The sequence below is a fragment of the Thunnus maccoyii genome, chromosome 20 (assembly GCF_910596095.1).
Source record: "Thunnus maccoyii chromosome 20, fThuMac1.1, whole genome shotgun sequence".
NCBI lineage: Eukaryota > Metazoa > Chordata > Actinopteri > Scombriformes > Scombridae > Thunnus > Thunnus maccoyii.
The window spans coordinates 13,935,236-13,946,196 of record NC_056552.1 but is presented as its reverse complement, the minus strand read 5'-3'; the positions used below and the strand labels follow the sequence as shown (position 1 = coordinate 13,946,196).

The 10,961-nt window shown below is 39.4% G+C and overlaps 1 protein-coding gene across 2 annotated transcripts in view; it reads left to right on the top strand.

The window, feature by feature from the left end:
* Positions 1-4,320: 4,320 nt before the first annotated feature.
* The window catches only part of gfra1b (gdnf family receptor alpha 1b), a 28,564-nt gene continuing 21,923 nt past the window's right edge, over positions 4,321-10,961 (top strand). Inside the window, exons 1-4 of one of the 2 annotated variants that reach the window (XM_042396665.1) lie at positions 4,321-4,589; positions 4,854-5,190; positions 5,504-5,812; positions 6,823-6,906. In XM_042396665.1, coding sequence (XP_042252599.1) covers positions 5,151-5,190; positions 5,504-5,812; positions 6,823-6,906 — 433 coding nt within the window. In that variant the 5' untranslated portion in view covers positions 4,321-4,589; positions 4,854-5,150. Of the gene's footprint in view, positions 5,191-5,503; positions 5,813-6,822; positions 6,907-10,961 lie in introns of both variants that reach the window. The other variant, XM_042396663.1, reaches the window with a different exon arrangement.

Below are 10,961 nucleotides of genomic sequence, written 5' to 3'. Positions count from 1 at the left end.
GCGATATGGTTGAAACAAGTGGCAACTACCACGGCAAAAACCACCGACAGCCGCTAAGATGCTGGCTCCAAAAAAAATCCATGCTCCAACTGACTTCCATTCAAAAAACTTCCCACTAGAAATACTAAGTCAATCATTTTTTTCAACAAGTTATTATGGTCTCAATCACTAAATTTGGGCACTCTAATAAGTGTGCTGGTGGTTTTTATGAAAATTTTAGGAAGAAAAAAATACTTATCTACTATCATTGCCAAAGTAACTGACAGTCTGTTAATATACAGATTCTGAAGGTGACCAGTGACAATGAGGCAAAACATCCATACAAAGTTCTCAAACCACTCCTGCAATGCAATCGACCTCCACACTGTCCAACTTTTTTGCCAAATTTTTGATTTGCCATCCTTTTGCAAAAATGAGTGAACACATATTGTCTGTCCATATGCTCAGTATGTTCCCCTCACAGTGTACTGGGGCTTTGGCGAAAACTGTTTGGACCATCGTCAAAACATGGCTGAATACACAGCTTCCATGCTTCATTTTCACGTTCCTCATTCACATCCATGCCATTCACATTTTTGGCATGCATGTAGAGTAAGACGTGTATTTAGTCATATTTTGGCACAACAACGGGTGTTTGGAACATACTGAGCACACGGAAGGACAGTGGAGAAGTAGATTATGCTTGCAGGAGTTTGCAGAGTTTTGAGAAGTTTTTAGACATTTTCATACTTCCTGTTGTCCGAAAATCTCGTCATCATTGGAATCCAATTATAATCAGTTGAGAAACACATACAATTCTTACTTTTCATCCACTGTATATATGAATATAATACTAATTTATATGATCAACAAAATAACTCGCTGGTCCTTTAACAAGAAATTGAACCTTTTAAAATGAAGTGAGTTATAGCATCCTGTCAGAGGTGCAGGAGCTGGCCTAGGGACCCGGTAATTGGTTAGTGTTGATCTTGTGATATCCACAGAACAATGATATCGATTACGTCCTAATATATCTCAGCTTGCAAGTATTCTTGTGCTGCAAAGGCTTCAGTGTTCTAGGGGGACACATCAAATGAATGATCACCATAAAGGGTCTGAGATGGATAATGCTGAGGGAAAGCAAGGTAATAAAAAGAGTCTTGCCGCGAATGAGCGAGGGACCCCGGAGCTTGAGCCTCTTCCTGTTCCTGATTCACTATAGATTTTCCATTTGTTTAAGTAGGATATATCATATGCAGGAAATACAACATTAGCAACTGTCAGTGGAAACTTAACAACTGATGGCTTCCTCACCTTGACTGGGGGCTTTAATGAACAGTAATCAATTACATCCAAAATCTATAATCCCGGTATGGCTATTTAGATATGTTCTGTAATAAATATGCTTTAACTGAGAGATAGTGGCTTGAGGTGATCATATTGCAAGTTAACATTTAATGAATAGACACATTATTTGCATATTTGCTTTATGCCAGGAGATGGCCATGAATCATTTGACTTTTAAAATGTGAACAAAGATTTCATTGGCATCTGACGTCCCCTTTAACAAGCCCAGTATGTGGTAAATACATATTTAATGATTAGCACTGTCTATGAACTTAAGCACTCACACAGCTGAGACTCTACAGCGAGATATTGACTTATCGGTCTAACAACCCAATGCATTTACAAGTGGCCATCCAATAATCTCAGAACGCTTCATTAAAGATGACAAAGTGCCATCTGTTTAACAATACAACTGAATATAAATTACTCAAGAGAACTCTATTGGGATGGTCTGAGAGCTAGTTAATCTTGAAGTTTTCAAGGCTACACAGAAGCGTTCTGATCTTTTCATCAGTCTCTACACAATAAACAAATCAATTTCTTTAATGCCTGCCTGCACCTTACGGTGTAAAATGTGACATGACTTATATCTAACAGATGAGTTTTTATTATGATACTAATGTAATCCACTGAGCACTCACAACTGATTAATCAGTCATGCTTCAATCAAACTCATTTCCCCTATACAGGCTTTTCATATACAATACTATATGTTTGCATTGTCCTCTTCGACCTGAAGCAAATAAAATAATAATACTATAAAACTAGAGATGCTTTTCCCAAGTTTTTCACTTTATAGTAGAAATTATATAATGTAGTAGCTAAATAAACACGATCACAGCTTATTTCAAGTGTAGTAGGCTAATTTTTTATTTTAAAACTCAATATAAATCCAGCAAAAGGACCATCAGTCTTAGAAAATAATATTTTGTTTCTATACCTACCACAACATACTCAACAGTCCTGCAGGGATCCCTGTCTGAATTGACCTTTTTCCCTGATGAGGTTACCCTTAATTTTTTGCCTTTTTTTATATTCTGGGCCATTGAGTCTTTCCAAAATGTTGCTGCTGTTGCTTTTTCACTCACTTTTTGACTTCCGCATGTCATGTGTATCACCTAATCAAAGTTGAGTGGCTAGGAGCAGCAAAGCAAACTAAACAGGCTAAAGAGGATAGTAAATGAAACGTGCTTTGACACTTAAAGGGCTTTGTTCCATAAATTTAACAGCTGGTACATTGTTGTATCAATATTTTCTCCTGAGCAGGATTTCCCCCAGGAAATTATTTAGCAGAGGTGTCAAGTCAGATCCTGACACATTTCATCATGTAAACAATTTAGTTATTTGATGAGTGCTTTAACAAAAGCCACACTCATTAAATGCAGTATATGGTATTTGCTGTGTGAAATGCACCCCTGGTCTTTTCCTTAAGGTTCATGTTTTATTTAATTAGTGTATTAACTAGTTGAGATGTTAGCAGAGGTTTCCCAACACCAATATAAAATATAGTGTGAAATCCTGCAGAGGTGTCTTTAAGCAAGCACCTGTAACAGCTGGACTAAATTAGCTCCTGTATAGACAGACATGAATAGACAGAGTCATGCAAAGATTAAAAAAAAAAGAAGGAGCTCCCCGGTAGCCGGATAGTTACTGTGCATGCCATCCCCAGCCAGGGACCTTTGTTACATGTCATACGCATCTCTCAAAAGATAAAAAAGAAAATGTAGGTATGCATTGAGGGAAGTTCTGTTACAGTAATGTGTTTTCATTGTTTCCTCCTCTCTCGTCACAGACAAAATATACTTATAAATCTTTTCCTATAGATTTTAGGGGTAATTCAGCACAAAAACTGGCACAGTGAAAGTTCTACTTAATGTAAGCATTTGAAAGTAAGCACGACATTTAATCACAGCAGCATAATGTAAGAACATCAGCTTTTAATGTAGCAATCGAACATAATGCAGCACATTTATTACAGCATCCAAACTCAGTTGTAAGGACAGATGTTTCAGGTGGCTCCTAAACAGTTTCTGTTGTTGTGCACACAGTCTCGTCTGCAAAACCAGCTGCAAGGTCCCAAAATTTTCTGTCTCATTTTTCGCTCATTCTCTAAATCTGCATTTTTTTTTTTCAGTGCAGAAAAACAATCTTTGATAGAAAAAGTTCTTTCAACAGTTATCAAAATTTATATGGTAACTGCAATTTCAGATAAAGCAATATGATTTTTCTCTCTCCCCCCAATTCCACTTACCATTGTGCTATTCAGTTTGAGGGATTAAAATACCTTGAAACTTTTGAACATCTTACAAAAAACAATTATAGGTTATCCACTCTGTCAAATGTTAGCTGTAAAGAGTTTAATTCATACCCAAGAGCTGAGCTAAGAGGACAAATTAAGAATTTAATGACCTTCAGTGAGTTATTGAGACACACTGTGACAACTTAGCTGTTCAACATTTTAAATCTATTAGGTTCTCTTGTTGAGCAAGCCTGCAGGTTACATAAATATATAATTAGCTATTACAAATGTTGATTTTACACTGAGTTAAAGGGGACGTATTATGCTCACTTCCAGCTATATATTTTTTATTCTGGGACTCCACTAGATTAGCTTTGCTTGATTCAAAAAACTCCTTATTTATCTTATTCTGACCCTTTATGCAGCCCCTCAGTTCAGCCTCTGTTATTTTACTTTGCAGTGCTGTGTAATGGAAAACACTTACAGCGTGCCAGCACGACGAGGAAGAGGAAGAGGAGCAGAGCAGTGAACTTGCGCACTGTGCAGATGACCATATAAAGAAATCCGTCACAAGCCGACATCAGTTCGGGCTGAAAGAAGAAAAACCTGAAACTGAGCATTCAGAGCAATCTGAAGCCTGAGCTTTTTGCTAACAGGGATTATTTCTATATACATATACCTCATTGTTTGACACTTTGGCCACGTTTGATATGAATATCTGACTCTGTAACATTATATATATGACAGAAAATAAGGAAAAGCATAACAGGTCCCCTTTAATGAGTGAGCTCAATCCAGCTGAAATATTCTTACAGATGCAACCTGCTCGCCGCTGGCCATCAATTTGTTTCCACCGTCATAATAGCTGGATGTAAATTGAGGCTGTTAATGGATTTATTAAGGTTATCGTGCGCACAGTCGCATGACGTCACGCCCTCGCGCGCTACATCCAGAGCCTCGCGATTTCTCATCAGAGCAGTCTGGATCAAACGGCGTTGTTGTCTCCCCATCTGCCAAGCGGAATGTAATTTTTATTTTTCCAGCTTTTGGGATGTATAATTTAAACATGCTTTCAACCCATGACGGGCAGTGAAGGACAATTAAAGTTATATTAATTGTTTCAATCACTTTAACCACTGACTCTTCTTGGTCGTGCTTGCAAAGTTTTGTCCTCAAACCTACTGACAGCTCCTGTGCCGCGCTGTCTGTGTGTGTTTGTGCGTGTGTCTGTTTATCTGTGTGTGTGTGCGTGTGTGTGTGTGTGTGTGTGTGTGTGTGTGTTTGGCAGAGCGGCGGACAGACAGAGAGGAGCTGATGGCAGCAGAGTGAAGTGGAAATGCTCCGCCGTCAGCGCGTCTCTGCAAGTCTCACTTTTGTTTACCGAAACTCCGGCAGGTTTGCACGATGTGGTTTTAGCTGTTGGACTCCAGAGTTTGGATTCTCCGTGTTGGATCTACAGGATGCACCACAACACATGATGTGCAACAGGAAGAAAAGCGGATCAGTCTGACAAGTTCTCTTGACACTTTATTATAATCCCCGAAACATCTCTTTAACCCAAACACACGTAACATCCTCAAGCGCGATGATTTTAACAACTTTTGTCATTATATTGTCCTTCCCGGGTAAGTGACATATTCATCTGTTGAATTTCTATAAGGTCTAAATTATAATAGGCTACATGCTATGATATAATTTAAAACATGCACCTGTTCTTTTACTGCTAGCAGCAAAACAATGTGCATTTGTGTGATTTGTTCTGGCACGATTGTGAACATTCAAGGCGCAAAAAGTTTGTTAAATGCTCAGTGCATTTAGTATAGGCTATTATTTGTGCTCTCCAATTAAACAGACTACTCTTAGATGACGTTTAATGTCGAAAAATGAGCGTACGCCGACAACACAGCTCGTTTCTGACTGATTTCTTGTGACTCCTAGATTCAGTGTTCACCTTGAAGGGTGACAGCGGCTCAGCCTCCCGGCCCGCCCGCCTGGACTGCGTAAAGGCCAGTGAGCAATGTCTAAAAGAGTACAGCTGCAGCACAAAGTACCGGACGATGAGGCAGTGCGTGGCGGGGAGGGAGAGCAACTTCAGCGCGGTCACCGGTCCCGAGGCGCAGGGCGAGTGCCGCAGCGCTATAGAAGCCATGAAGCAGAGCCCGCTGTATAACTGCAGGTGTAGAAGAGGCATGAAGAAGGAGAAAAACTGTCTCCGGATCTTCTGGAGCATATTTCAGAGTTTACAGGGTAATGCACTGATTCAGGGAAATATTATTGATTATTCGTTGATTGATTAATGAGCTCACAATTAAAATAACTAACATTCAGTGGTGAAAGAAGTATATGCAGATCCCTTACTTGAGTGAAAGTTGCTCCACCATGTACAAAAATTCTCCATTACGAGTAAAAGTAATGCATTTGAAATTGTACTCAAAGAAAAGGTAGTGAAATAATCATCAGCAAAATGTACTTAAAATGTCAAATATAAAATTACAGTGCTTATTATGCAGGCTGTCATTGTTAGATCATATTATGAAACTGGATTAATATCACTGATGCATTAATGTGCATTAAGCAGCATTTCAGTGTTGTAGCTGGTCGAGGTGGAGCGAATTTTACCACTTAATAGGTATAGTTTAATTTAAAAATGCATATATTTTATAAAATTATATATTGTGTGTATAAGCTGTAACAGCAAAGCACTTGAGACATTTGTCAGATAAGTGTAAAGGAGTAAAAAGTACAATATTTGTCTGAGAAATGTAGTGGAGCATAAAAATGGGAATAGTCATGTAAAGTACAAGTACCTCAAATTTGTAATCAAGTACAGTACTTTGAACTCATTCTCTTCTTACTGTACATCTTGGACATGCAAATTTAACAGCCTCCCATAAAGTCAAGCTGGTAATATGCTCTATGCATGTCATTTATAATCCCCGTAGTGCCCGAAATTAATTAGTGATGCAACCTGTTCCCAAATTGCATATTTGTTCACTGAAACAGTGTAAAACCAATGTTAGACAAGATAACTTGATACAGAGTGAACCTGTAGTACTGTAAGGTTAACCTTCTATTGTGTAATTATATGAAAACGTCATATTACTGATAAAATAAGCACTATGAGTAATTATCAGGGATTACCCAAATATCCATTTAGTATACTTGATATTATGTTAAAGAGAATCACATAGCATCCACCCACACCACATACACACTTTCAAGCACACATTGGTGACAATCATTTTTTCCCCATGCAGGTAATGATTTACTGGAATACTCTCCGTATGAACCAGTCAACAGTCGGCTCTCGGATATCTTCCGCCTGGCCCCCATCATAGCTGGTAAGATGCTGCTTTTACATCCTTGACATTCCTGTAGGTTTAAGTTTGGACACTACACAGTTGAGTAATTGTACATAGAGCCATTACTTCTCAGATGTGTTTAAACCCAGCTTAAGTCACCACATCGCCCCTACATATCTGTCACTACTTGACAACCACTCCTTTCTATTGCTGTCTGGTTTCAGGCTGCAGCTTTCAACGCCCATTATCCACCACAAAAGCTTTTATCTGCCACTGTGACCCAGCGTACACAAAGCAGAGTAATTTACTATATTTCACATTCAGCTCTCAAAGCAATGATGAGAGGTCTGCATGTTTTTCCACTGTCACAGTACTAATGCTGGAAGAAGCATTTATGTTTGAATTAATCATCCTTTTAGAGTTGAACGTGTGTTGTTTGAGCTGTTTGAGTGTGTTGTTAGCTTGCTGGGGGCTGAATGCCTGCATTAAAAAAGGAAAACTCTAACAGAAATGTTGCTTGCTGAATCTAAATGCCATATACAGTGCATACGGAAAATTTTCAGACCCTTTCAAGTTTTCCACATTTTGTTATTATTCAGACTCATCTTAAAATGGATTGAATTCATTTTTTCTCATCAGTCTACACTCAATACTCCACAATGACAAAGCAAAAACAGGTTTTTGGAGTGTTATGTTAATTTATTGAAAATAAAAGACTGAAATATCCAGTTTACATGAGTATTCAGACCCTTTGTTATGACAGTCGCAATTGACCTCTGGTGCATCCTACTTCTGTCAGTGGTCCTTGAGATGCTTCTACAACTTGATTGGAGTCCATCTGCGCCTAATTGAATTCACTGGACATAATTAGGAAAGGCACACACCTATCTATATAAGGTCTCACAGTTGATGGTGTATGTCAGAGTGAAAAGCAAGCCATGAGCCAGAGAATTGTCTGTAGACCTGTGAGACAGGTTTTTGTCAAGTACAGATCTGGGCAAGGATACAAGAACATTTCTGCAGCATTGAAAGTGCCCGAGAGCATGGCAGCCTCCATTACTCTAAAGTGGAAGTTTGAAACCACTAACAGTCTTCCCAGATCTGGCCGCCCAGCCATACTGTGCGATCGAGGACGAAAGGCCTCAGTCAGACAGGTAATCAAGAACCCAATGGTCACTATGAATGAGATCCAGAGTTCCTTTGTGGAGATGGGCGAACCTTACAGAAGAACAACCGTCAGTGCAGCACTTCACCAATCAGGCCTTTATCATTTTATTGATTTTCGGAGGAGGCCCCTTCCCCCTGCCCCTGCACCATGTGTGATTAAGGGTGAACCACTGGCAGCAGTGCAACAATATAAGTATTTAGGCACTGTCCTAGACGAGAAGCTTAAATTTGATGCAAATACAGATGCTATACGTAAAGGGGCAAATCACCAGTAGTTCTTTTTATGGAAGTTGCAAAGTTTTAATGTGGACATGACATTGATGAAAATGTTTTATTCTTCTTTTATCTGTCTGTCCTTTCTTGTTCTATGATTTGCCAGTTTGGCAGTTTTAGTCTTAAAAATAGGAACAAACTGGAGAAAACTGTCAAGCTGTGCCAAAAGATTACTGGTGCTACCCTTAATGACCTTAAACAACTGTATGAATTGAGAGTTGTCTCAAAGGCACAGACTATTGTTTTGGACCCTCAACATCCTTTACGCCTACATGTTGAATTCCAGATGCTTCCATCAGGGCAGAGGTTTAGTCTCTCCAAAGGTAGCACTAATAGATACAGATTGTCCTTTGTTCCATCTGCTATTGGTTTCTTAAACAAACTGTAACATAGGATGTCATCGCGTCTTTCTTTCTTTTTCCCATGATTCGTGGTGACAGTGTACGAGATACGGATCTTGTGCTGTGTTGTGTGTGATGTATGTATTTCTGTTGGATTATTGTCCGTAAAGCCCCTCTGGGACATTGTGAATCTTGAATCTTTATTGTAGAGTGGCCAGACGGAAGCCATTTCTCACTAATAGGCACATGATAGCCCGCTGGGAGTTTGCCAAAAGGCACCTGAATGACTCTCAGACCATGAGAAGCAAAATCCTCTGGTCTGATGAAGCGAAGATTGAACTATTTGGCCACAATTCCCAATGGCGTGTGTGGAGGAAACTAGGCACGGAGTATCACCTCATTAATGCATCCCTACAGTCAAACATGGTGGTGGCAGCATCATGCTGTGGGGATGTTTTTCTATGACAGGGACAGGGAGACAAGTCAGGATAGAGGGAAAGATGGATGCAGAAAAATATAGAGCAATCCTGAGTGAAAACCTTTTCCAGAGTGCTCAGAGTGCTGGGGCGAAAGTTTACATTTCAACAAGACAACGACCCGAAGCATCCCGCCAAGAAAACAAAGGAGTGGCTACGGGAAAAGTCTGTGAAAGTCCTGGAGTGATTTTGGTTCGTCATTGTTTCAGATTCAGATTCAACAAAATGTGGAAAACTTGAAAGGGTCCGAAAACTTTCTGTATGCTCTGTATGTGCTCAAATGTCAATGGGAGTGCAGGTGGATTTGGAAACATACACCTAGACAGGCCCGTATTTAGATCTGCTGAGATCACACACACATGCACAGAGGAGCAATTAACCATCTGTCTGCGTTCTATGGCTCTGACAGAACAAGAGCTGTGTCTGTGACAAGTGCAGCACTCTCTGGCACCCTTCAATGTTGGACTTTCTGGCTGGAGGAGGGCGCCTGCTGCACTGGCCAACTACCATTTCAGTGAAAAAAAATGGTCATTTGATTCTCTTGCTCCCTCTCGTACTCTCTCTCTCTCTCTGGCTCTCGCTTTGATTGAATCCACATAGTGTATCACAGTGGCTCTGCTCCACATGCAATGACATAATGGTTAACTGTGTTTCAAACATATACAAAAGAGTTGTACTGTTCCAGCAGAGTAAAGAATCACTTCTTGGAATTTGCTCTGGAGTTGTGCAAATGTAGTGCAGACAGATAGGTCTGGCAATCCGAGACTAAGGAGAATTGAAAGAAAATAAATTGAAACAGAAAAAGTGGTTAGGATTTGTGAGGCTTTCAGATAATGGGACTAGCAATAAAACAAACAACAAAACAGAGATTATTAAAAGGCAGAGAAGAAAAAGCTGCTTAAAATACAAAATCATTAGTTTGATGTTGCTAAGATGACCCCCCCAAAAAATCAGAGGAATCCACCTGATCAAATGTTTAAATCTTGATAAGCCATATTTAAAAATCTGATCTGCTAATGTGCTCTTCTATCAAAGTCAGTAACTAAGAATATGGAAGACACGGCAGCTTAACTTGTGTTTTTTTTTTTTTATCATTATCAGGTGCTATTACTGTGTAAGAAATCAGTATGAGAGTATGTGAGCAAGATAAATCGGGATGCAGAGGTAGAGCTGGAGCTCTGTAGCCAGTTTAATATATAGCGCTGGGTAAACAGCCAAAGGCAGTCTAAGAAAAAAATAAATCACTTAATGGGTTAGATATCAGGAATCCATTTGCCATAAGTGACCTCATTCCTGTCTGCAACTAAGCCGGGCCTGAGGCGATCCGCAGGGTAAAATAATGCACATGTGAGCCAGCGTAGAATGATCCATACTGCATCCCAAGGGTCAACTACTAAGACATGATGCTTACTATGGTATAATGGCTGAAAACAGATACCTATTATACACATTTTATCCAATTTTAATCTAAATATGTTTAAGCATATATTTTATAAGACACCTTCCTTTTGCCTAAAACTCTTTATTTAGAAACAACAATCAAAGACACCACAAATTGTATATTTGCAATGAGTTTTGAGTACTACCTTCATTAATTCACTTTTCTTTTCCCGGTTCTGCACAAAGCTTGACTTATGATGTATTTATCACAGTATCCATTCAAATTGAAAGGCATGACCTCCAAGCAAGCAATTGCTAGACTGTAGTCTCCTGGAAAGGCTGAAATTAAATGCTGTGTCACTTATAAATAGATGAATAAGTGGCTTTCAGAGATGTAACACAATGGTGTTGTGCAGACTGGGGGAATGATGGGACCAAATAACTGCCCTTAACAAGA